Source organism: Aquarana catesbeiana, linkage group LG04 (assembly GCF_042186555.1).
Source record: "Aquarana catesbeiana isolate 2022-GZ linkage group LG04, ASM4218655v1, whole genome shotgun sequence".
Classification (NCBI taxonomy): domain Eukaryota; kingdom Metazoa; phylum Chordata; class Amphibia; order Anura; family Ranidae; genus Aquarana; species Aquarana catesbeiana.
Genome location: NC_133327.1, coordinates 47,369,639 through 47,392,608, shown reverse-complemented (window position 1 = coordinate 47,392,608; position 22,970 = coordinate 47,369,639). Strand labels below are relative to the sequence as shown.

At 42.4% G+C, this 22,970-nt stretch overlaps 1 protein-coding gene across 2 annotated transcripts in view; it reads right to left on the bottom strand.

Annotated features, from left to right (window-relative positions):
* Positions 1-22,970, bottom strand: part of PKHD1 (PKHD1 ciliary IPT domain containing fibrocystin/polyductin) — a 908,610-nt gene that overhangs the window by 350,010 nt on the left and 535,630 nt on the right. For both annotated transcript variants that reach the window (XM_073625163.1, XM_073625162.1), the window contains exons 50-51: positions 11,844-11,912; positions 10,029-10,157 (exon numbers count right to left, since the gene is read on the bottom strand). In XM_073625163.1, the coding sequence (XP_073481264.1) occupies positions 10,029-10,157; positions 11,844-11,912 (198 nt within the window). The remainder of the gene's footprint in view (positions 1-10,028; positions 10,158-11,843; positions 11,913-22,970) is intronic.

The following is a 22,970-nucleotide window of genomic DNA, read 5'->3' as shown; positions in this document are numbered from 1 at the left end:
TTGTGCGTCTTAGTGCACTGTAGTGCCATTTATTCATTAATTGAACCCAATGCACCTTACAAACACATCTCTGTTGCAGCATACCGCCATGCATTGTATCCCACTACCATGGTGGGCTGTATTACAAAATTAGTATTTTCCACAAAGAAATATTGAGAGCAGCTTCCAATTTTCTTAATCATGACATTCAGCCAAAATCCATCTAAAATCCACCAATCAATGACCGTTTCCAAGGTACAAACTCATGCTTTCTTAAGGCACGCCCTTCTTAAGTCCATTGCCATGTAGGCGAAATAGCAGTGTCACTTTCGACTCTTCTTGTTAAATGTGATAGGGGGTGTCTGCCATTCTTCCTGAGGTACTAACTACCATACACATTTTTGGAGCTTTACAATAAATAGTATGTCTGTGTTTTTTTTGGTGTGTTAGGCATCTCATTCAAATGAATAGAGAGCCTTAAGACTGAAAACGTTAACTCACGCCAGAATGTGTTTTCACATACGTGCATCAACCACTTCAATGGACACTTTCACCCCCTTCCTGCCCAGGATCTAATTTAAGCTCTCAGTGCTGTTACACTTTGAATACCAATTACTCAACTATGCAACACCACACCCAAATGCACCTAGGGGAAAATAATCCCTTGAGAGAGTACAACATTGGGGGTACGGTGTTTCTCAGCACTACAGAGGAAAAAGATTTGGCGGTACTTATTTCAAATGATTGGAAAATTAGTAAACAGTGTGACCAGGCAGTGGGCAAATCAAATAGAATTCTAGGTTGCATCACTAGAGGGGTCAACAGCAGGAGAAAGGAGGTTCTGATTCCTTTATATACATCTTTGGTTATCACTAGAGGGTTCACCAGTGGGAGAAAGGAGTTCCTGATTCCTCTATATAGATCTTTAGGTATCACTAGAGGGTTCACCAGCGGGAGAAAGGAGTTCCTGATTCCTCTATATAGATCTTTAGGTATCACTAGAGGGGTCACGAGCGGGAGAAGGGAGTTCCTGATTCCTCTATATAGATCTTTAGGTATCACTAGAGGGGTCACGAGCGGGAGAAGGGAGTTCCTGATTCCTCTATATAGATCTTTAGGTATCACTAGAGGGGTCACCAGCAGGAGAAAGGCGTTCCTTATTCCTCTATACAGTTTTTTAGTTATCACTAGAGGGGTCACCAGAAGGAGGAAGGAGGTTCTGATTCCTTTTTATACATCTTTGGTTATCACTAGAGGGGTCACCAGTGAAGGAAAAGAAAACCCGATTCTTTTATATAGATCTTTAGTTATCGTTAGAAGGGTCACCAGCGGGAGAAGGGAGTTCCTGATTCCTCTATATAGATCTTTAGTTATCACTAGAGGGGTCACCAGTGGGAGAAGGAAGTTCCTGATTCCTCTATATCAGGGATATGCAATTAGTGGACCTCCAGCTGTTGCAGAACTACAAGTCCCATGAGGCATAGCAAGACTCTGACAGCCACAAGCATGACAAGCATGACCCAGAGGCAGAGGCATGATGGGACTTGTAGTTTGGCAACAGCTGGAGGTCCGCTATTTGCATATCCCTGCTCTATATAGATCTTTAGTTATCACTAGAAGGGTTACCAGCAGGAGAAAGAAGTTCCTGATTCCTCTATATAGAGCTTTAGTTAACACTAGAGGGGTCACCAGCAGGAGGCGCAAGGTCCTGATTCCTCTATATATATAGATCGTTAGGTATCATTAGAGGGGTCCCCAGCAGGAGGAAGGAGTTCCTAATTCCTCTATATAGATCTTAGGGAGACTTAATTTAGAATACTGTGTCCAGTTCTGGAGACCTCACTTACACAAAGATATCGATAAAATAGAACGAGTCCAGAGACGGGTAACAAATATGGTGAAAGGTTTGGGGGATAAAACATATCCCCTCCCTCCCCATCACCTCCCCTTATTAATCTTGAATTCCAATAATGCATGTGCTGGACACATGCACATACACAAAAACTGAACAACACGCAACAACAGCAATCCTCTAAAGAATATCCAAAATATTACCTACCTGACATTATTTCCAATAGGTAATAATCCGGAGACAAAGTAAATTGAACCACCTTTAATGTGCTTATGATTTCTGGCAGACGGAATGTCATGTCCAATCATCTTTACTTAGCTTTTCCTTAATGAAACCCAATAGTATTCTTCTACATACCTGAATTCAATGTTTAATTGTTTTTTGACATATTAACTCATGTTTATTGCCTATTTTCTCTTATTGACTTGACTTATCATATGACTTTTGCACTATAATACATTTCTATTATGTTCCCTTATAGTTTTTTTTTTTCAATAAAACATATCAAGAGCGACTTCAGGAACTTAGGGCTCCATTCACACCTGAGCGTATTGATTTACTGGTGTTTTTCAGGCATTTTTTAAGCTTTTTTGCAGCTTTTTACAAGCTTTTTAAAGGTGTTTTAGAGATGTATTACAAATGTTTTACAGCTTCAGGCGTATTTGTTTAGCCAATAGAATGCACTTGGGGGAGGGAGAGGAAATTAGGGGTGGAGAGCTGCTATTTGAGCAGAAAACACTTGTAAAATGCTCAAGTCAGGCATTTCTATTGAAGTCTATGGGGCCCAAAATGCTTGTAATCTGCCAAAAAGAAGCTCTTTTTTGAGCTTCAGGTGACAGAACACTCAGATATGAACAGGGGCCATTAACATTAATGGGATTTGGCTTGTTGAGCATTTTAGAGGTACAAGCTTCAAGCAGAAAATCACTCAGGTGTAAATGGGGCCTAATATGTTCAGTCTGGAGCAGTGGCGGCCCGTGCATTGTGGGCGCATGGGTGCCGCCCCCCCCCCCATCCCTGCTATCCATGCGCCAGGCCCCTTTCAGGACGCTGGACTCATGGATTCCTATGGCGGGGGAGGCTCTAATAGACTTCACAATAGGGTGGGCTCGGGGCACAGAGAGTGCACCCTGATCCCACCCAATTGTGTGACCATAGCAAATGAATATTCACTATTTTCACACCACAGTGCCTCCCCGCCAATCAGGAGGCAGGTCAGTGAGACCTGTTTCCTGATTGGATAAAGCGGCAGGCATTCCTATTGGACGCCTAACACTTTGGCGGCAGTAGGACAGAGCGAAGGAAGTTGCCTGGAGGAGACACAGGAGAGAAGGAGAAGACACACCGGTAAGTGCTGGACCTCCTGCGCGGGGTGGGGGAAACTCGAGCCACCCGTGGGGGGGGGGGTGCTGTAAAAGTGCTGCAAGCAAACCACGGGGGGATTATGATCTATATAGTGTCTGTGGGGCTGATCTATATCTTCTTCAGATCCGCGCTATAGCCAAATGACGACTACACCGTGGACCTGCTTTGCCTTCTATTGACGTCCTCCCGTGCCTAAGCGGCCTGCGCGCCTCCTGCGGGGCGTGTGATCAGTGAGTCTTTGAGACTCGCTGGATCACAGATTGGAGTAAGGGGTCGATCCCGACCCCTTTCCACGTGATCAGCTGTCAGTTAATGACAGCTGATCACGTGATTTAAACAGAGCCGGTAATCGGCTATTTTTTCTCCTCACGCTGACACTGGCGGCCATAAGAGGGACATCAGTCCCGATCACAGAGAGCTGCCCCCAGCTCCTCAGTGCCCACCTGTGCCACCTGCCAGTGTCACCTAGCAGCCGCCTACCAGTGCCCACCAGCGCCACCCATAAGTGCCCACAATGCCACCCATCAGTGCCCATAGTGCCACTTATCAGTGTCCACAGTGCCACTGATCAGTGTCCACAATCAGTTCCTCATCAACAGTGCTGCACATCAGTGCCACCTATCAGTGCCACCTATCAGTGCCCATCAGTGCCATCCATCAGTGGTACCTATCAGTGCCCATCAGTGCCACCCATCAGGGGCCATCAGTGCCCATCAGTACCACCTTACCTGTCCCCATCAGTGCTGCCTTACCTGTCCCCATCAGTGCCGCCTTATCTGTGCCTATCAGTGCCGCCTTAACTGTGCCTATCAGTGCCCATCAGTGCAGCCTATCAGTGCCCACCAGTGCAGCCTATCAGTGCCCACCAGTGCTGCCTCATCAGCGCATATCAATGAAGGAGAAAAATTACCTGTTTGCAAAATTTTATAACAAACTATGAAACATGATTTTTTTTTTCAGAATTTTCCATCTTTTTTTGTTTGTTTAGCAAAAAATAAAAATCCCAGCTGTGATTAAATACCACCAAAAGAAAGCTCTATTTGTGTGAAAAAGAATATAAAAATTTCATTTGGGTACAGTGTTGTATGACTGCGCAATTGTTATTCAAAGTGCATCAGTGCGTGAAAGCTGAAAATTGGTCTGGGCAGGAGGGGGGTTTAAGCGCCCAGTAAGCAAGTGGTTAAACTGTCTGTGATGCTGATCTATATACTGTCTGTGGTGCTGATCTATATACTGTCTGTGGTGCTGATCTAAATACTATCTGTGGTGCTGATCTATATACTGTCTGTGGTGCTGATCTATATACTGTCTGTGGTGCTGATCTAAATACTATCTGTGGTGCTGATCTATATACTGTCTGTGGTGCTGATCTATATACTGTCTGCGATGCTGATCTATATACTATCTGTGGTGCTGATCTATATACTGTCTGTGGTGCTGATCTATATACTGTCTGCGATGCTGATCTATATACTATCTGTGGTGCTGATCTATATACTGTCTGTGGTACTGATCTATATACTGTCTGTGGTGCTGATCTATATACTGTCTGTGGTACTGATCTATATACTGTCTGTGATGCTGATCTATATACTGTCTGTGGTGCTGATCTATATACTGTCTGTGGTGCTGATCTAAATACTATCTGTGGTGCTGATCTATATACCGTCTGTGGTACTGATCTATATACTGTCTGTGGTGCTGATCTATATACTATCTGTGGTGCTGATCTATATACTGTCTGTGATGCTGATCTATATACTATCTGTGGTGCGGATCTATATACTGTCTGTGGTGCTGATCTACATACTATCTGTGATGCTGACCGTATCTGTAATGCTGAGCTATATACAGGGGCGTAACTAGAAATCACAGGGCCCCATAGCAAAATGTTGTATGGGCCCCCCCCCTGCAAACCGCCCCCCCCCCCCCCCCCCCGCAAACCGCCCCCTCCATAAAAAAAAGAACTAATGCCATTGAACAACAGATTACCGCACCCATGTGGCACAGTACCCAGGCAACAGCTTATATTAATTTTGATCAACAAAGTATGCAGTATACTGTATGCAGCCCCTAAAGGGCACACATTGCTGACCTCCAGCCTTCTAACCAATTTCTGTTCTGTTATATAAAATGAAATAGTTCAACTCACCATAATGCAGAATCAGTGGGAGCCCTGAGCGTGTCACTTGCCACCGTCGCCTGCCACCAGATGCAACTTGTCACGGAATGTCACTTGTCACATCACCCGCCACACGTTGCCGATTGTCCACTTGCCACGTCCCGGATTGTCACTTGCCACGTCACCTGCCACACATTACTGATTGTCACTTGCCACGTCCCAGATTGTCACTTGCCACACATTAGATTGTCCCTTGCCACGTCACCTGCCACACATTACGGATTGTCACTTGCCACTTTCCGGATTGTCACTTGCCACACATTACGGATTGTCACTTGCCACGTCGCCTGCCACATGTTATGGATTGTCACTTGCCACGTCACCTGCCACACATTACGGATTGTCACTTGCCACGTCCCGGATTGTCACTTGCCACACATTACGGATTGTCACTTGCCACGTCCCGGATTGTCACTTGCCACACATTACGGATTGTCACTTGCCACGTCGCCTGCCACATGTTACAGATTGTCACTTGCCACGTCACCTACCACACATTACGGATTGTCACTTGCCACGTCCCGGATTGTCATTTGCCACACATTACGGATTGTCACTTGCCACGTCGCCTGCCACATGTTACAGATTGTCACTTGCCACGTCACTTGCCACACATTACGGATAGTCACTTGCCACGTCACCTGCCACACATTACGGATTGTCACTTGCCATGTCCCGGATTGTCACTTGCCACACATTATGGATTGTCACTTGCTGCCACGTCCCGGATTGTCACTTGCCACTTCACCTGTTACACATTACGGATTGTCACTTGCTGCCACGTCCCGGATTGTCACTTGCCACTTCACCTGTCACACATTATGGATTGTCACTTGCTGCCTGTGTCACTTTCATGCTGTGTCCCAGAGTCAGGCAGCAGAGAGATAAGGTCATCTCTCTGCTTCCCGAGGCTGCCTGCACAGTGAGGGGGGAACTGCACTGCAGGGATGCAGGGAGGGCGCCGGGCGGTGAGAGATGATGTTATCTCTATGCACCCCCGGCTGCCAGCTCCCTGATTGGCCAGCCTGCTCACACACGAGCCGAGCCGCCCAGCTGACTCCCCGCCTGACAGCCCTCGGAGCCGCGCGCGCTCACCGCGGACCCGCGGAGCCGCCCGCTCTCACCCGCGGGCCCGCAAAGCCGCCCGCTCTCACCCGCGGAGCCGCCTGTCACCGGTCCGGGGGGCCCCTAACAGCTGCGGGCCCCATAGCGGCCGCGTGTGTCATTATGGCTGTAGTTCCGCCACTGGCTATATACCATATCTGTGAGGCTGAGCTGTATACTCTGTCCTGTAATTCTGGGGCTGTTAACTCTGTCCTGTGATGCTGAGCTGTATGCTCCTGACACTATGGGTGGAAGCAAGTGGAATACAGGGGACGAAGTGGGTGGATTCTATAAGGAGTGGGGCTTACGGGAAGTGGGAGGGGTCAAAAAGGAAGGGCGGGGTCTGGCACCCCCCATCCTAAAACTTCACCAGCCGCCACTGGTCTGGAGGAAAGAAATGAAAGAGGAGACACGATTGAAACCTTCAAATACTTCAAGGGGGTGAATAAGTTTCAGCAGGGTAGTATTTTCAATATGAAACGAAGATCAAGAACATGGGGACATGACCTCAAACTAACTGCAAGAAAGTTCAAAACTAATCTTAGAAAGTAATATTTTACTGAAGGGGTAGTTGATGCTTAGAATAGATTTTCAGCAGAGGTAGTGAGCAAGTCAACAGTAAATGGTTTCACAAATGCTTGGGACAAACAGATTTATACTCAGACAAAAAAGTTAATGTAAAAAAAACTGTTAGACTCGATGGACCACTTGGTTTTTTTCTGCTCTGTCACTTTTCTAAATAATATTTTTATAATTTGTTTTGAGACAGATGGAGCTTTCTTTTGGTGGTATTTACGCAACAATGTTTTTTTTTGTTTTTTTTGCCATATAAATGAAAAAATACTGAAAACCTGGAAAAAAACATGATTTTCTTAGTTTCTGTTTTAACATTTTTCAAATAAATAATCTTTCTTCATGAATTTAGGATAAAATGCATTCAGCCACATTGGTAAAAAAAAATAAACCAAAATAATGTATATTACTTACTCTGTGTGTAAGTTATAGAGTCTAAAAACTATGGTATGTATTTTTGAAAATTGATCAATCCTGATGTACTGATGGCCTTATTTCTTGAGGCCCTAAAATGCCAGGACTGTACAAATACCCCCAGAATAACCCCTTTTTGGAAAGTAGAGGCATGGTGAGATTTTTGTTATAATTTTATGTCACATTATTTTGGAAAACGAAGAAAAATAAATAAAATTTGTTTTTTTTTTCACAATTTTTTTTTTATATACCTTCATCAGAGCAGTACAATGACACCATATGACTTGTGTGGCAGTGTATAATTTGGTTTAATTTTTTTAAACAATTTTCTCTCTTTTTTTTTTATTTTTTTTTTAACATACTGTCACCAGAATTTTTGGGGAAGTGATCAGGATTTTCTTTTACACTATGATTCTATGATTGCATATTGCAATGATGATCACTGTATAAAGTAATACTTTAAGCAAAAACAAAAAAAAAACAATGACCATTTACTGTCATACTACATTTTATAGCAGGTCTTCTAAAAATTCTGCACACCCAAAATTTGACCAGACACCAACTTACAGCTATGCAGCTCAATTGAATATTTAAGCTAAACTCAAGGCACAAAAACTATCGTTTAACCACTTAAGGACCAGGCCTATTTTTCAAACTTGTTGTTTACAAGTTAAAAATCAGTTTTGCTAGAAAATTACTTAGAACTCCCAAACATTATATTTTTTTTTTCAGACATAAAATGGTGGTCGTTGTGATACGTCACACCGTATTTGCACTCTTACAAACGCAATATTTTTGGAAAAATTACACTTTTTTTTTATATTTTGAAAGATAATGTTACGTCGATTAAATTGATACCCAATATGTCATGCTTCAAAATTGTGCCCGCTCGTGGAATGGCGACAAACTTTGACCCTTAAAAATTTCCATAGGCGACGTTTAAAAATTTCTATAGGTTAACAGTTTTAAATTACAGTTCTTGGGCCAGAATTTTTGCTCTCTAACGATTGCGGCAATACCTCACATGTGTGGTTTGAACACCGTTTTCATATGCGGGCACGACTTATGCATGCATTCGCTTCTGCGCGCGAGCTCGGCAGGACGGGGCGCTTTAAATTGAAATAAAATGCTCTTATTAATTTTATTTTTTATTTTTTATTTTTACACTGTCTTTTAAAAAAAAGAAAATTTAGATAAACATCCCTTGTAATAGAAAAAAGCATGACAAGACCTCTTTAATGTGATATCTGGGGTCAAAAAGACCTCAGATATCACAATAAAAATAAATTGAAAAAAAAAGTCTTTTTTTTTTCAATAAAAAAAAAAATTCCCCTTTAAGACCATTGGGCAGATGTGACGTTTGACTAGTGGGGGCTGGTGTGGAGCCGAGTGGGGGCCATCTTTCCCTCACTCAACTCCATGCCTCAGAGGGGAAAGGGCCCGATCGTCTTTATTTTTACCGGAAAGCGGACCGCCCGCTGTTTAAAAAGACCGGGAAGACGTGTATCGTACCTGTAAAGCATCCGCGAGTCACGTGACCAGCCTGAAGACAACTCAAATTAGGTATTTACACTGCTCGTTTTTTAAAACTAGTGACATAGGGGGTCATTTACGAAAGGCAAATCCACTTTGCACTACAAGTGCACTTTCAAGTGCAGTCGCTGTAGATCTGAGGGGGAAATGCAAGGAAAATAAAAAACAGCATTTTAGCTTGCACATGATTGGATGATAAAATCAGCAGAGCTTCCCCTCATTTCGGATCTTCCCCTAAGATCTACAGCGACTGCACTTGCAGTGCACTTGTAGTGCAAAGTGGATTTGCCTTTCGTAAAGGACCCCCATAGTGTGCTATTCCAGCCTCTAATAGAGAGGCTGGCAGTGAAAATGTTTTAATTTTATTTTACAAGAATAGCGGTTGGGGGGGGGGGGGCGGAGGGAGGCACTTCGACCACGGTGATCAGAGCGGAGCAGCCCTGTTTTTCGTGGTCTGTTTAGAGAGGCTATACAGGAAGTGGCAAGTTCAGGGGGGTTTTTTTACAGTTTAGAGGGGGGCAAATTACACGGCACAAGCGCTGTGCTATGCAATATTCTTTAAGGGACCAAAATCTGCATTTTTTGGGGGGGTTAACAAACACTTTAATTAAATGGAAATGTGAGTAAAAAATATACATTAAAAAGCATTCAGTTTTTCTTATCATCCAGTCTGTCAGATGAGATAAACTCCTTTTTCTTATTCTTGTTTTAAATTTGCTCCATGATTGCCAGGAGGGACATGTAGTGGTCTGCCAACTACTTTGGTAATGATTTGAATCATATTCCCCATATTGATCATCTTCAAGCTGGATAGTGACTTCCATCTGCCAGAGATAACCTGATACAGACGAGGAAACGGTATTCAAAGAAAGATTACAACCAAATACTGGGTGGCTCATAAATTAGCAACAAACTGCAAGCCCACAGCAAGACACCATAGTCATAATAAAGGGTCTGTGTGCCCCCGGCAATGGTTTATTGAAATTTTAGTTCTTGTAGAACTTTTTTTTTTCCTAGTGTACTTACTGGGTAAGATTATAACATCATCTCCTGCCTGCGGTATAGTTGAGTCATGTCCTCCCCAACCTTCTCCAACCCCAACCCATGAATCTGGAGAGGACCAGTAGAAGACCAGAGGAGGCAGAGGATCGGGTGCTGCAAGAGAATGAAAAATACAATTATATAAAATGTGATTGGATAAATGGGAAGCACCTGACAATGTTAAAGCTGAACATCGGGCACACTTTTTTAAATTTAAATATGTTCTTTAATAGCCATAGAATATATACACCGATCAGATATAACTTTATGATCACCCACCTAATATGGGGTAGGACCCCCTTTTGTTCCAAAACACGACTCAAGGAGGACATGACTCAACAATACCTCCTGTGAAAGCAGGAAGTGAGGCAAGCAGTGCTGCAGCCGAGTCAGTGCTGGAGCGGTGACAGGAGTCAGGTACTTGTTAAGGGATGGGGGTGGCTAGGAATAGTAAGGGGGCTTTTTTAACTTAATGCTGGGAATGCAATCTAGGTACGTGTGCCATCTAGAATTGTGTAACATTCCGTACAGTGGATAAGGTATATCGTACCTGTATAAAACATTAAATGGATGACCAGGACCATAGGTCCTGAGCATATAGGAAAGAAAAAGATGAAAAGAGCAGAAAAAGAGTGAGTGGGAAAAACAGCAAGAAAAGAGAGAAGGGAAAGAGAAGAAGGGAAAGGGTGAGGCTGCCAGCTTGCCAAGGGGCAGGGGGTTATCTGTCTGCTATACAGGGAAAATACAGAAATTATGGTTCTCTGAGCGAGAGATCAAAATTGGGTGGTTCACCCAAGGCTGCCAAACTTTCAGGTGCTGTGGAATCTTATCCAATATGGTAGCCTCAATCTAACCATGGACCATGGCTTGGGTAACCCTGTTTTTAGTTTCCAAGAGACATAATGATAGGGATACACAAGCCTTAGCTATAATTTGCTTAGAAGCTATCAAGATTTGTATAGTGAGTTTCAATTGTGCTTTCGTGAGATCTGAGGGACAGCAATTCAGTTATGCGAAGGTAGGGTCAGGAGGGAGAGGTCTTTCTATCAAGATAGTCAGGATTTAGAAAACCTTAGCCCAGAATTGCTGCACGACTGGACATGTCCACCAAATATGCACGTGAGTGCCCTTCTCGACTTTAGAAGAACTTTACCTCTTTCCTGTTAGGACCAGAAATTCAGGGAAGCAGCACTGAAAGTTGTAAACTGCTAGTGCTGGGGTACATTTTTTTAACAGATAATTTACTGGGCAATGTTTATTTTATTGTGTTCGATGTGTTAAGCTAAAGAACATTCTGGGTTTAAAGTAAATCTGTGCCCATTCAAGGGACAGCAACAGGTTTGCTTAATTTTTACCCTCTTCTATATCTACTTTCACTCCCCTGCTGCTCCATTCAGAGACAAGAACTGAAAGAAATACCAGTACTTCCAGGTACGGAGGAGCAAGAAACACACTCCGTCTTACATCAATGGGCCAAGCAGCGCTGTCACATGGGGCGACCATAGACCTGTGCAGGTTGTCACTCACAGCTTACATAAAGTCTTCCTTCACTGCCATGGAGTGAAAGCAAGGTCAGCTGGAGCTCTTGGAGGGAGGGCTAATTTAAAGTAGACCTCTTAATTTGCCTTGTGAGTTGAAATTGGCTTATATCTTTTGTGAGATATTCCAACCAAAATTTACAGGTATGGCCAATTGTAGTAGCTGTTACAAAGCAAAGACCTTTGGGGCAAGCCCCATATGAGTATATGGAAAATTCTTTACTAAAGTTACCTGCGCACAAGACAAATTACATGAACATACCAGGTGTGGTTGGTGGTGCCATACTCTCTTCTACTGTAAGCGTCACTCTGATTAGGCCTTCACCAGAGACTGCAAAAGAAACACATACAGATTACACAGCTGTTGGTGATAAGAGTGAGAAGAGCCATTATCCGCTCTTCTCCAGCTCTATTAATAAAACAGCTTTTGAAAGAATTTTTTTTAAGCCCTCCTGACCATCTGTGGATAATTTGCTCGGGCTGTTCTTGCCGTGTTTTCTTTAATATGTTTTGAAAATCTGATGTCTCCAAAAATGGTGATCAGCATCAAAGCCCTGACTCAATATATAATAATTTGCAGATCTTACTACACTTCCAATGTCAAATAGAATTATTTTAGGAGTCTCTCAAATCATTAATGATATCCTGGGCAGGCCAGCCAAGTCTTTAGTTATTCTGTAACAGAGTTTTTTGGAGATAATCTGTCCTGTGTGGCGCCTTGTTAATTTAAAGGGTCAGCCACTGCAAAAGTGTTTCTTTTTTTTCCCAGTCATTACGCTATACAAGTAATGGAGGTGATCAGCAACTTATAGCATGACTGTGATAGGGTGGTGGGCAATCTGGTGCTAACAGTCCCTTGCTGGGATGTACAGTAACTGATTAACTGATACTGACCTTGCTAGTGATACTAATACAATGATCAGATATAATACTGTACACTGTAATAATGATGCTGGCTGGGAAGAGGTTAACATCTACCGTAGGGGCAATCAAGTTTTTTCACGGGGAAGAAACAGACAGATCACTGCTCTGTGTACAGAGTCCTGTGTGTTTGTAAAAACACAGGACTTTGTTCTGTGATTGGCTACAGACAATCAGCAGGTCCATGCCAAAATCATTGGCTGGGACCTGCTGACAAAATTGCGCGGTGGTCAGTAACAACACTGGTCAGCAGGGGGCACGCACATGCGCACACTGAACCCGGAAAAAGATGGAAAACATACATGTATGTGATACAGCCTGGCTGTGCCTCTCGCCCGCAGTAAATGTAGGTAAATGCAGTTCATTTTTCCTTCGTCATTGACTCCAATGCCTTTTGGTAAAATGGCTAATTTTACTAAAATGTCCTATTCGTTCACAAAAATTTCAGCAAAGCAAAAACTCCCAGTTTTGCTCATTCCTATTTATCACACTTCTTTTCTTTGATCCTTCCTCAGAACTTATGCACTCAGTCTCTATCATGTCATGACATGTGCTTAAATTATTTCTAATAACAATAAAAATACACTGACGGTGTCAAATTCATCCCATCGTTCTTCCTATATTGCCCTATCAGCCTTCAACATTCATCACCTCTTCAACCACCCCGTGTTTTTGTGTGACTTTTCGGTGTAAAATATTTTGCATAATTTAAGATCCATTTATTCCTCATCAATCTTTTTGGCGAAATGACTAATTTTTCTTTTTTTTTGCCCGGCGTTCCCATGGTAATCATGCACATTTAAAAAAGACGAAAGGTTCATTAATTTTAAGAGTTCAATAAATTAGTGGAAATAATGAAGACTTCAATCTTTCAGATAATTACACTTGGCTGTCAGAGAAAGGATAAGCCTTGGAACGTAGCATATGTGAAATGCCCGGTGAGGATGTCATTATTAAATAATCAGCACTGGCTAACCTGACACCTAATTAATGAGGAATCTGGGACAGATACCTAGCATAGCAAGCTTGGACGGACTCCCAAAACTGCTGGAGATCACTCTCAATGAGCCCCAAAGCCTTCCTGCAACCTTAATGGAGAACTTCAATCAAGGCAGAAATAATCTGGAAATTTGAATAGTATTGGTTTTATATCTTCTAGGTTTTTTTTAAATGGAATCTTTAAACAGCCTTTCTCAACCTTTTCCAAATGAAGAAACCCTTGAAATAACCTTCCAGTCTCAGGGAACCCCTGCTAATAATTACACTATCTACACCAAATGATACGTTAGTGTTATGGTTACTTGGAAGAATGCTCCTTACACTTGGGGTCATTGGGAAGAATCCCCCCTACAGATAGCTAAAAAGATAATTTGCTGTCATTGTTTACTTATCTGAGAGGCAGAAATTACTCATTACTCAAGGAATTTTTAGCAACCTCTGGAGGAACCTAAAGCCGTGTACACGATGAGATTATCTGAGATATCTTATTTTTGGATGCTAGTCTCCATATCGAAAATGAATAGGTTACTAAAATATGAAAATTATCGTACAACAGAATAAAAGTTCGGAAGTAATGTAATGTATTTGCACTGCATTTTCGGATGAATACTGTACTGATTAGATGAAAATCGTACAATCTGGCATTGTACAAGAAAAAATTTCATGTTTGTCCCTTCGGAATATTTCCGACAACAGCTGTTTACTAATGATCAGATTATCGTACAATCACTTTGAAAGTGGTATTTTTTTTGTACGATATTCTGATAGTGTGTACAGGGTTTTTAGGGTTCCATGGAACCCTGGTTTTGAAAGACTGCTCAAGAAGATCCAGTAATGGAATTTAGAGTGTTAGTCCAACAAAAAAAAGATAGAGTCTACTGTATATGCCTTTTTTCCCATTTCTTGTAGATTTTCATAATGGGTGAGATGTTCCTCTTCCATATTCTCTTTGGAATTTTTGATCTTGCCACTAAACTTTTGATGTTTCCATATCTCCGTATGCATCAAACAACAGAGCAGGATCCCCTCAAACTATCCATACCAGGCATTCAGTGCAGAGGAGAGATCTCACTGCTGGAACCCCTCAGAGAGATAAGAAATTAGTAGGTGACTTTAAAGTTGAACTCCAGCCTTCCCTACCATCTTGCACAGTTGAACAAGCTCCTCTCCTGTACTAAAATTGCTTATTCTGAAATCACTGCACACTGTAAGCTTCTCACAGTGTGCATTAGAAACTACAGCAAGTCAGATAGAGCCGTGTCATTTCCTGGCTGGAGGACAAACAGCCTTACTGTCCCTGACCCACCCCCTTTCATTTAATGAATTTTAGTTCTTTCAACTATGGAGGCTCAGCATCACATGAGGGTGTTATCTAGTGTGCCCTGCTTGCAAATGCATCCTTCCTAGGAATGCTCACTTCTCCAGACTGGCGTTCACCCATCAAAGCATTTTTATATTTAAAAAGCTCCTCTCAAGAACCAGCCCACTGTTTGCACCAGGGCTGAAGGCTCTTTAGAGGAATACTAAGGCAGGGTGCTGTGATGATTTCAGGAAGCTATGTAAAACACCCTTCTGGCCCCGCTTACCAGCCATGATATGCTCACATTGCAAAAAGAAGCACAGAGACCCAATGATGTAATGAAAATGGAAATGTTTTACTCACAAATTTTATTGGCATCTTGATGGGTGGGGTACAGGGTTGCAACCACCTGTAAATTTGTCCGTAAATGTCCATTATGGACAGCAGCTGCCCGTAAAAATATGGCTGCGGGATGACTTTGGAACTGTGCTTGTTCAGTTCCAAAGACGGCTGGGCTCGGGCAAGCTCGGACATGATCGGCCAGGCAGGCGCAGGCGTAGTGAGTCAGTGACATCATGGCACCATTTTTGAATTAAGGGCAGCACATCAGCGGGAACACCTCCCAGACTCTGACCCGCACCATCCATTCATGGCTGGAGCCTGGATTTGGCAGTTGACAGACCCCCGCCTACTTCCATGCACTCTGCCACTGTGAGCATGGGCGGCTTCTTCTGGACTGCTGGAGAAGGATGTTGGAACTGGCGCTGCTATGGATGGAATTGAGGAGGCACAGACAGGCCAGCAGACTGTTACATCAGGCCAACAGGAGGTGGCAGGCACTGGTGAGCTTTTATGTCTGCAGCTCCCAACCATCTCCTGTATCATGTCCTCTACAGCCTCTAACTATCTCCTGTATCATGTCCTCCACAGCCTCTAACCACCACCTCTATAATGTCCTCCACAGCCTCTAACCATCTCCTGTATCATCCTCCACTGCCTCTAATCATCTCTAATCATCTCCTGTATCATGTCCTCCACTGCCTCTAACCATCTCCCGTATCATGTCCTCCACAGCCTCTAACCACCTCCTGCATCATGTCTTCCACAGCCTCTAAATTTCTCCTATATCATGTCTTCTGCAGCCTCTAACCATCTCCTGTATCATGTCCTCCATAGTCTCTAACTGTCTCTTGTATCATATCTGCAGTCTCTAAACATCTCTTGTATCATGTCCACAGTCTCAGACCATCTCTTGTATCATGCCTGCAGTCTCTGACCATCTCTTATATCATGTCCATCATCTCTAACCATCTCTTGTATCATTCCCACAGTCTCTGACTATCTCTTGTCTAGTATAATGTCGGCAGTCTCTTAGGGGAGCCTGGAGAGGAGTCAAGAGTGGGAGTGCCACTGTGACAGGGGTCATGGGAGGAGTCAGACGTGTGTGGACTGTGAAGAGGAGAATATAGATTAGGGCCACCAAGCTGGAGCCCGGAGAGGACCTGCTGACTGAGCCCCGCATAGTGCACTTGAGAAGAGGTTACAGCACAAGGGGGAACTCTGCAGACCCTGATGTAAAGGGGAACTCTGGTGTAAAGGGAAATGCTGTAGACCCTGATCTAAGTGGGAACGCTGATGTAAAGGAGAACGTTGTGGACCCCTTACAGAGTTCTGTTTTATACCAAAGTCGTCAGCATTCCCCCTTACTGTACCTCATGATCCGCAGCATTCCCCTTTACACAGGAGTTGCCCTTGCACTGTAAGGGGGAATCCTGCAAACTCTGATGTAAGTGGGAACTCTCTGCTGGCTGGGTTATATTAACCTCACCTTCATGTACATGTTTGTAGCTTAAATATTGATATTTGCACTGTTTTGTACTCAAAACTGCCATTTTCTGTACTTTTTTTGAGGTCCCAGTAAAAAATGTGTCTATCAGTAGATTTCATGATTTTTGTTTGAAAACAATTGTTGCGGATTGTAAATTGTGGGCGTCCTGTCAGTAAATTTTACTTCAGGGATTTGGCAACACTGGAGGGGTACCAGGGAAGAAATATTAACCCCTAGACCCCGACGCTATGCAAATATGTGGCCTCTCGGTGGGTGGGCCTTGGTGCCAAGTGGCCGCATATTTGCGCACCAATTTGCAGACACAGCTGTGCTAAGAGCACGCTCCACCTGTGTGCTCCCAGCACAGCTACTGGCAGTTAATTGCAAAAAGCGATCCCATCATGTAATCCCCATGACAGCCAAACACGGCGATCATATGATCATAAGCCCCGCGTCCTGGCATCTGAAACCTCTTAAAGGGCCAGGAGGCGCCAGCGCAAATGGGTCAAAAGCAGATTAAACTTCAGCTTTAACGTTTTTGTTAGGCGCTTTTTTCTGTCTGTGATCCCTCCGGGGAGGCTTTCCTTCAGTTTATATCCTTGTAAAGACCATACAGGGTAAGGGGGGGGGGGGTGAGTTTGCCACCAGGATAGGAAGGCATAACATTGTCATGGGTTCCAATGCTACTACTCCAAACAAAGAGTGAGTTTTTGCCTGGATCCCCATTGAAGACATTTCCTATAACTTTCTGTACTGATCAAAAGTGAGGGGAAATTGCCCCAGTAGAAGAATAGACACGGAGTAGCTCTAACCCTCCCTGCTCTATCCAAATTTTTTTCTTTTAAAAATTGTGGCTGAATTAGGAGTATTCCTTTTTTCTTTTTTAAGAAATTGTGAGCAGGGATGAGCGGACTGACTTTGCAGTGAAAATCACTAATTTTGTCTTCTCCAAAGTGTCACCGAAAATTACCCTTTAATTTCATTATGCTGACTACTAAGGAAAATTTTCTTGGAAAAAAAAAAAACATGGCTTAGTTTTCTAACAAAGTCATGTGACCACTGGGCCTGTGCTGAGAAGGTGGTCAGTGGCTAGCTGCTATAGCTACTATAGAGTTTTCTTCCATGTGCAGTTCATGTGCAAGAAAAGTCTTTGGCTTCTTGCACACAGGGCGTTTAGCCCCTGTGCATCCAAAGCCGCATTTTAGTGTGCCTGGGAGGTGCAGGTGCAGTGTTCATCCCTATGGCCCACAGCCTGAAAAAGTTCAAGGCAGACTGAAATACATTGTGACTGGATGGGTCTGAACACTCTACCAAGTGGTACTCACGTTAAAGTGATTGTAAACGATCACCTTGTAAAACAACCCATTCAGTTTTAAATAGAAATGAAAGGCAAAACAATTGTGTACAGATATAGAAAAATATTTTAAACAATTTTTTTCCCCCTTTTTATAAGTGATCACATTCCCTCTGTTCTCAGCTGCATAAGAGCTGGGGAGGAGACAGCAACTTCACGCACTCAGTCCAAGAGCGCCACCTGCAGTGGAGAAAGTGGACTGCACCTGCCTACACCCTAGAACAGGAAGTGTATTACTGGCAGGATCACCACATCTAAGGGCTAAAGAGCTGCAATTTTTGGGGGGTTTGGGTTTCGGTACCTTTTCATTTTCTTTTTCTTATTGCCTCCAATGGAGACATTTTGCTAAAAATTTTGGTAAAGGGAAAACTTTCAATCTCACTCACCCTACTTGTAAGGTATAGTAATGTATAACGCTATGCCCAATTTTCATAACACAAAATGGCCTGAACAACAAGACATATACCAAAGCCATTGTCATGGTCAGTGCAGAGTGTTCTATTCAGCTTTCCTTGTATCAGAGAATGCCCCTAGCTGTGTTCCAGAGGAGCAATTGTTGGCACAAGGCTGACGGTATCTATTGTTTACTTTGACTTTGCCCCCCAAGTCACAGAATGCAGTGCCTTGTGACCGAGAATCGTTGTAACAAACTGATATATTTATCATGGCTTTTAATGTTGGTGTAAAATCCCATTATAGTGTAGCATTGATTGATGCTCAGTTTACACAAGCTGTTACCTTGTGGTTATAAATAAAAAAACCCCAAGAGGTGTGTTATACAATGCAAGGAGATAAACGGGGAAAATAGGAGCAAGGTAAAGCTTTAAAGAGAACCGATCATGGGTTTCGCACTTAAAGCAGAACTCCAGTTATTTTTTTTTTCTCATTATAATTCCCCCACCTCTGTTTTAAAAAAAAATGCATTGAAGCAATACTCACAGCTTGGACCTACAGCAAAAACTTGTCTAGCAGAAGGGCGGACCTGATCTTTAACCACTTCAGCCCCGGAAGGATTTACCCCCTTCCTGACCAGAGCACTTTTTACAATTTGGCACTGCGTCGCTTTAACTGCTAATTGCACGGTCATGCAATGCTGTACCCAAACGAAATTTGCATCCTTTTCTTCCCACAAATAGAGCTTTCTTTTGATGGTATTTGATCACCTCTGCGGTTTTTATTTTTTGCGCTATAAACGGAAAAAGACCAAAAATTTCGAAAAAAAATGATATTTTCTACTTTTTGTTATTAAAAAAATCCAATTTTAAAAAACTCAATTTTAGCCATACATTTAGGCCAAAATGTATTCGGCCACATGTCTTTGGTAAAAAAAATGGCAATAAGCGTATATTTATTGGTTTGCGCAAAAGTTATAGCATCTACAAACTAGGGTACATTTTCTGGAATTTACCTGTCATTTCTTGAGGTGCTAAAATGGCAGGGCAGTACAACCCCCCCCCCCAAATGACCCCATTTTGGAAAGTAGACACCCCAAGGAAATTGCTGAGAGGCATGTTGAGCCCATTGAATATTAATTTTTTTTGTCCCAAGTGATTGAATAATGACAAAAAAAAAAAAATTACAAAAGTTGTCACTAAATGATATATTGCTCACACAGGCCATGGGCATATGTGGAATTGCACCCCAAAATACATTCAGCTGCTTCTCCTGAGTACGGGGATACCACATGTGTGGGACTTTTTGGGAGCCTAGCCGCGTACAGGGCCCCGAAAACCAATCACCGCCTTCAGGATTTCTAAGGGCGTAAATTTTTGATTTCACTCTTCACTGCTTATCACAGTTTCGGAGGCCATAAAATGCCCAGATGGCACAAAACTCCCCCAAATGACACCATTGTGGAAAGTAGACACCCCAAGCTATTTGCTGAGAGGCATGGTGAGTCCATGGAATATTTTATATTTTGACACAAGTTGTGGGAAAGTGACAATTTTTTTTTTTTTTTTTGCACGAAGTTGTCACTAAATAATATATTGCTCACACAGGCCATGGGCATATGTGGAATTGCACCCCAAAATACATTTAGCTGCTTCTCCTGAGTATGGGGATACTACATGTGTGGGACTTTTTGGGAGCCTAGCCGCGTACGGGGCCCCGAAAACCAATCACCGCCTTCAGGATTTCTAAGGGTGTAAATTTTTGATTTCGCTCTTCACTGCTTATCACAGTTTCGGAGGCCATGGAATGACCAGGTGGCACAAACCCCCCCCCAAATGACCCCATTTTGGAAAGTAGACACCCCAAGCTATTTGCTGAGAGGCATGGTGAGTATTTTGCAGCTCTCATTTGTTTTTGAAAATGAAGAAAGACAAGAAAAAACATTTTTTTTTTCTTTTTTCAATTTTTAAAACTTTGTGACAAAAAGTGAGGTCTGCAAAATACTCACTATACCTCTCAGCAAATAGCTTGGGGTGTCTACTTTCCAAAATGGGGTCATTTGGGGGGGTTTTGTGCCACCTGGGCATTCCATGGCCTCCGAAACTGTGATAGGCAGTGAAGAGTGAAATCAAAAATTTACGCCCTTAGAAAGCCTGAAGGCGGTGCTTGGTTTTCGGGGTCCCGTACGCGGCTAGGCTCCCAAAAAGTCTCACACATGTGGTATCCCCGTACTCAGGAGAAGCAACAGAATGTATTTTGGGGTGTAATTTCACATATTCTCATGGCATGTTTGAGCAATATATCATTTAGTGACAACTTTGTGCAAAAAAAAAAAAAAAGTTGTCTCTTTCCCACAACTTGTGTCACAATATAAAATATTCCATGTACTCGACATGCCTCTCAGCAAATAGCTTGGGGTGTCTACTTTCCAAAATGGGGTCATTTGGGGGGGGGTTTGAACTGTCCTGGCATTTTATGCACAACATTTAGAAGCTTATGTCACACATCACCCACTCTTCTAACCACTTGAAGACAAAGCCCTTTCTGACACTTTTTGTTTACATGAAAAAATTATTATTTTTTGCAAGAAAATTACTTTAAACCCCAAAAAATTATATATTTTTTTAAAGCAAATGCCCTACAGATTAAAATGGTGGGTGTTTAATTTTTTTTTTTTTCACACAGTATTTGCGCAGCGATTTTTCAAACGCATTCTTTGGGAAAAAACACACTTTTTTAAATTTGAATGCACTAAAACACACTATATTGCCCAAATGTTTGATGAAATAAAAAAGATGATCTTAGGCCGAGTACATGGATACCAAACATGACATACTTTACAATTGCGCACAAACGTGCAGTGGCAACAAAATAAATACATTTTTAAAAGTCTTTAAAAGCCTTTACAGGTTACCACTTTAGATTTACAGAGGAGGTCTACTGCTAAAATTACTGCCCTCGATCTGACCTTCACGGTGATACCTCACATGCACGGTGCAATTGCTGTTTACATTTGACGCCAGACCGACGCTTGCGTTCGCCTTAGCGCGAGAGCAGGGGGCGATAGGGGTGCTTTTTTTTTTCTTTATTATTTTTTTGCTTTTTTATCTTATTTTTAAACTGAAGGTGCACAATCCTGAGGTGTGTACAAAAAATATTAATCTTAATATTGTGAGGTGACTGTAGAGATGGTAACCTCTACGAGTGTATGTCAAATACACCAGTAGTGATCCAAAAACGTGTATAGGGAGATATTAACCTCCCCACCCAAACACTCTCTCAAACAAATTCAATAGTGATGAGAATACTTGTATAGTGATATAACCACATCCATATGCCAAATAAATGAAGGGAATAGATTAATATTCATGATTTCCATTGTGGATGAGAAAACTCAGGTAAGTATTTGAAAATTCAACTACATATTATAAACATCAAAAGAAATAGAAGGTATAAATTATTGGGAATAACACAGTGATGTGTATTGGGCAACCTATAACCCTGTGAATAGACCAATTTATAGGATCAAAGAGTCCATCCGGGTGGTGAATACACCGATATAAAAATATTTAAATATTAAAATATTGGATATTTAAAGTCCACTATCTCAAGTTCTGGATTGCTTAATGGCTGTATGGGTGCAGACAGTTCTTTTAAGTGTGGTAAATAGTTGAACGTATCCCTGCACATAGGTAGATTGTTTCCTTAAACTGATGACATTGGCTCAAGAGAGTAGACACACAGTGCCCTTACCAGATAAGGTGGACTCACAGGCCCTTGGCGGTGAGTCAAACGGGCTTGTACCATCAAGCGGTGTAGGGCTATAAAGCCGTATGCTGGTCCTGGGAAGAGTTTCCACTGATGTCACCGAATGGCACGTCTCTGGCCCAATGGAGTTCGGCAGAAGTCGTCTAATAACGTGTCCTTGGCAGGACACGGCTGGAATTCGGGGTCATCCTCAGTCATCAAATGAAGAAAGGATTTCCTCAGTGACTTGAGTTGATCCGTAAAATTCTCCAAAAAATCTTTTTTCCATCAACCACTGGGCTAATGGCGAGGCCTTCTTATGCTCCCCCTTCTTCAAAAGTGTGAGGAGAGCATAGGACGTTGACTCAATTGTTATTTCTCTGTAGCATCATGAATCATGAATATTAATCTATTCCCTCCATTTATTTGGCATATGGATGTGGTTATATCACTATACAAGTATTCTCATCACTATTGAATTTGTTTGAGAGAGTGTTTGGGTGGGGAGGTTAATATCTCCCTATACACGTTTTTGGATCATTACTGGTGTATTTGACATACACTCGTGGAGGTTACCATCTCTACAGTCACCTCACAATATTAAGATTAATATTTTTTGTACACACCTCAGGATTGTGCACCTTCAGTTATGTAATATTGCTATCACTATTTCTAGATGATATCACTTTTAGCGCCACACTTTATTTATCTCTTCACATATTTACACGGGTCAGGTTGTTGTGTTGGCTGCTTTACTTTGTAGGAGTTGGCGCAAATTTTCTATACACAATTTATTTTTAAACTGTTCCTTTCATTTTTTTTTAATCATTTTTTTTGTTATCTCAGG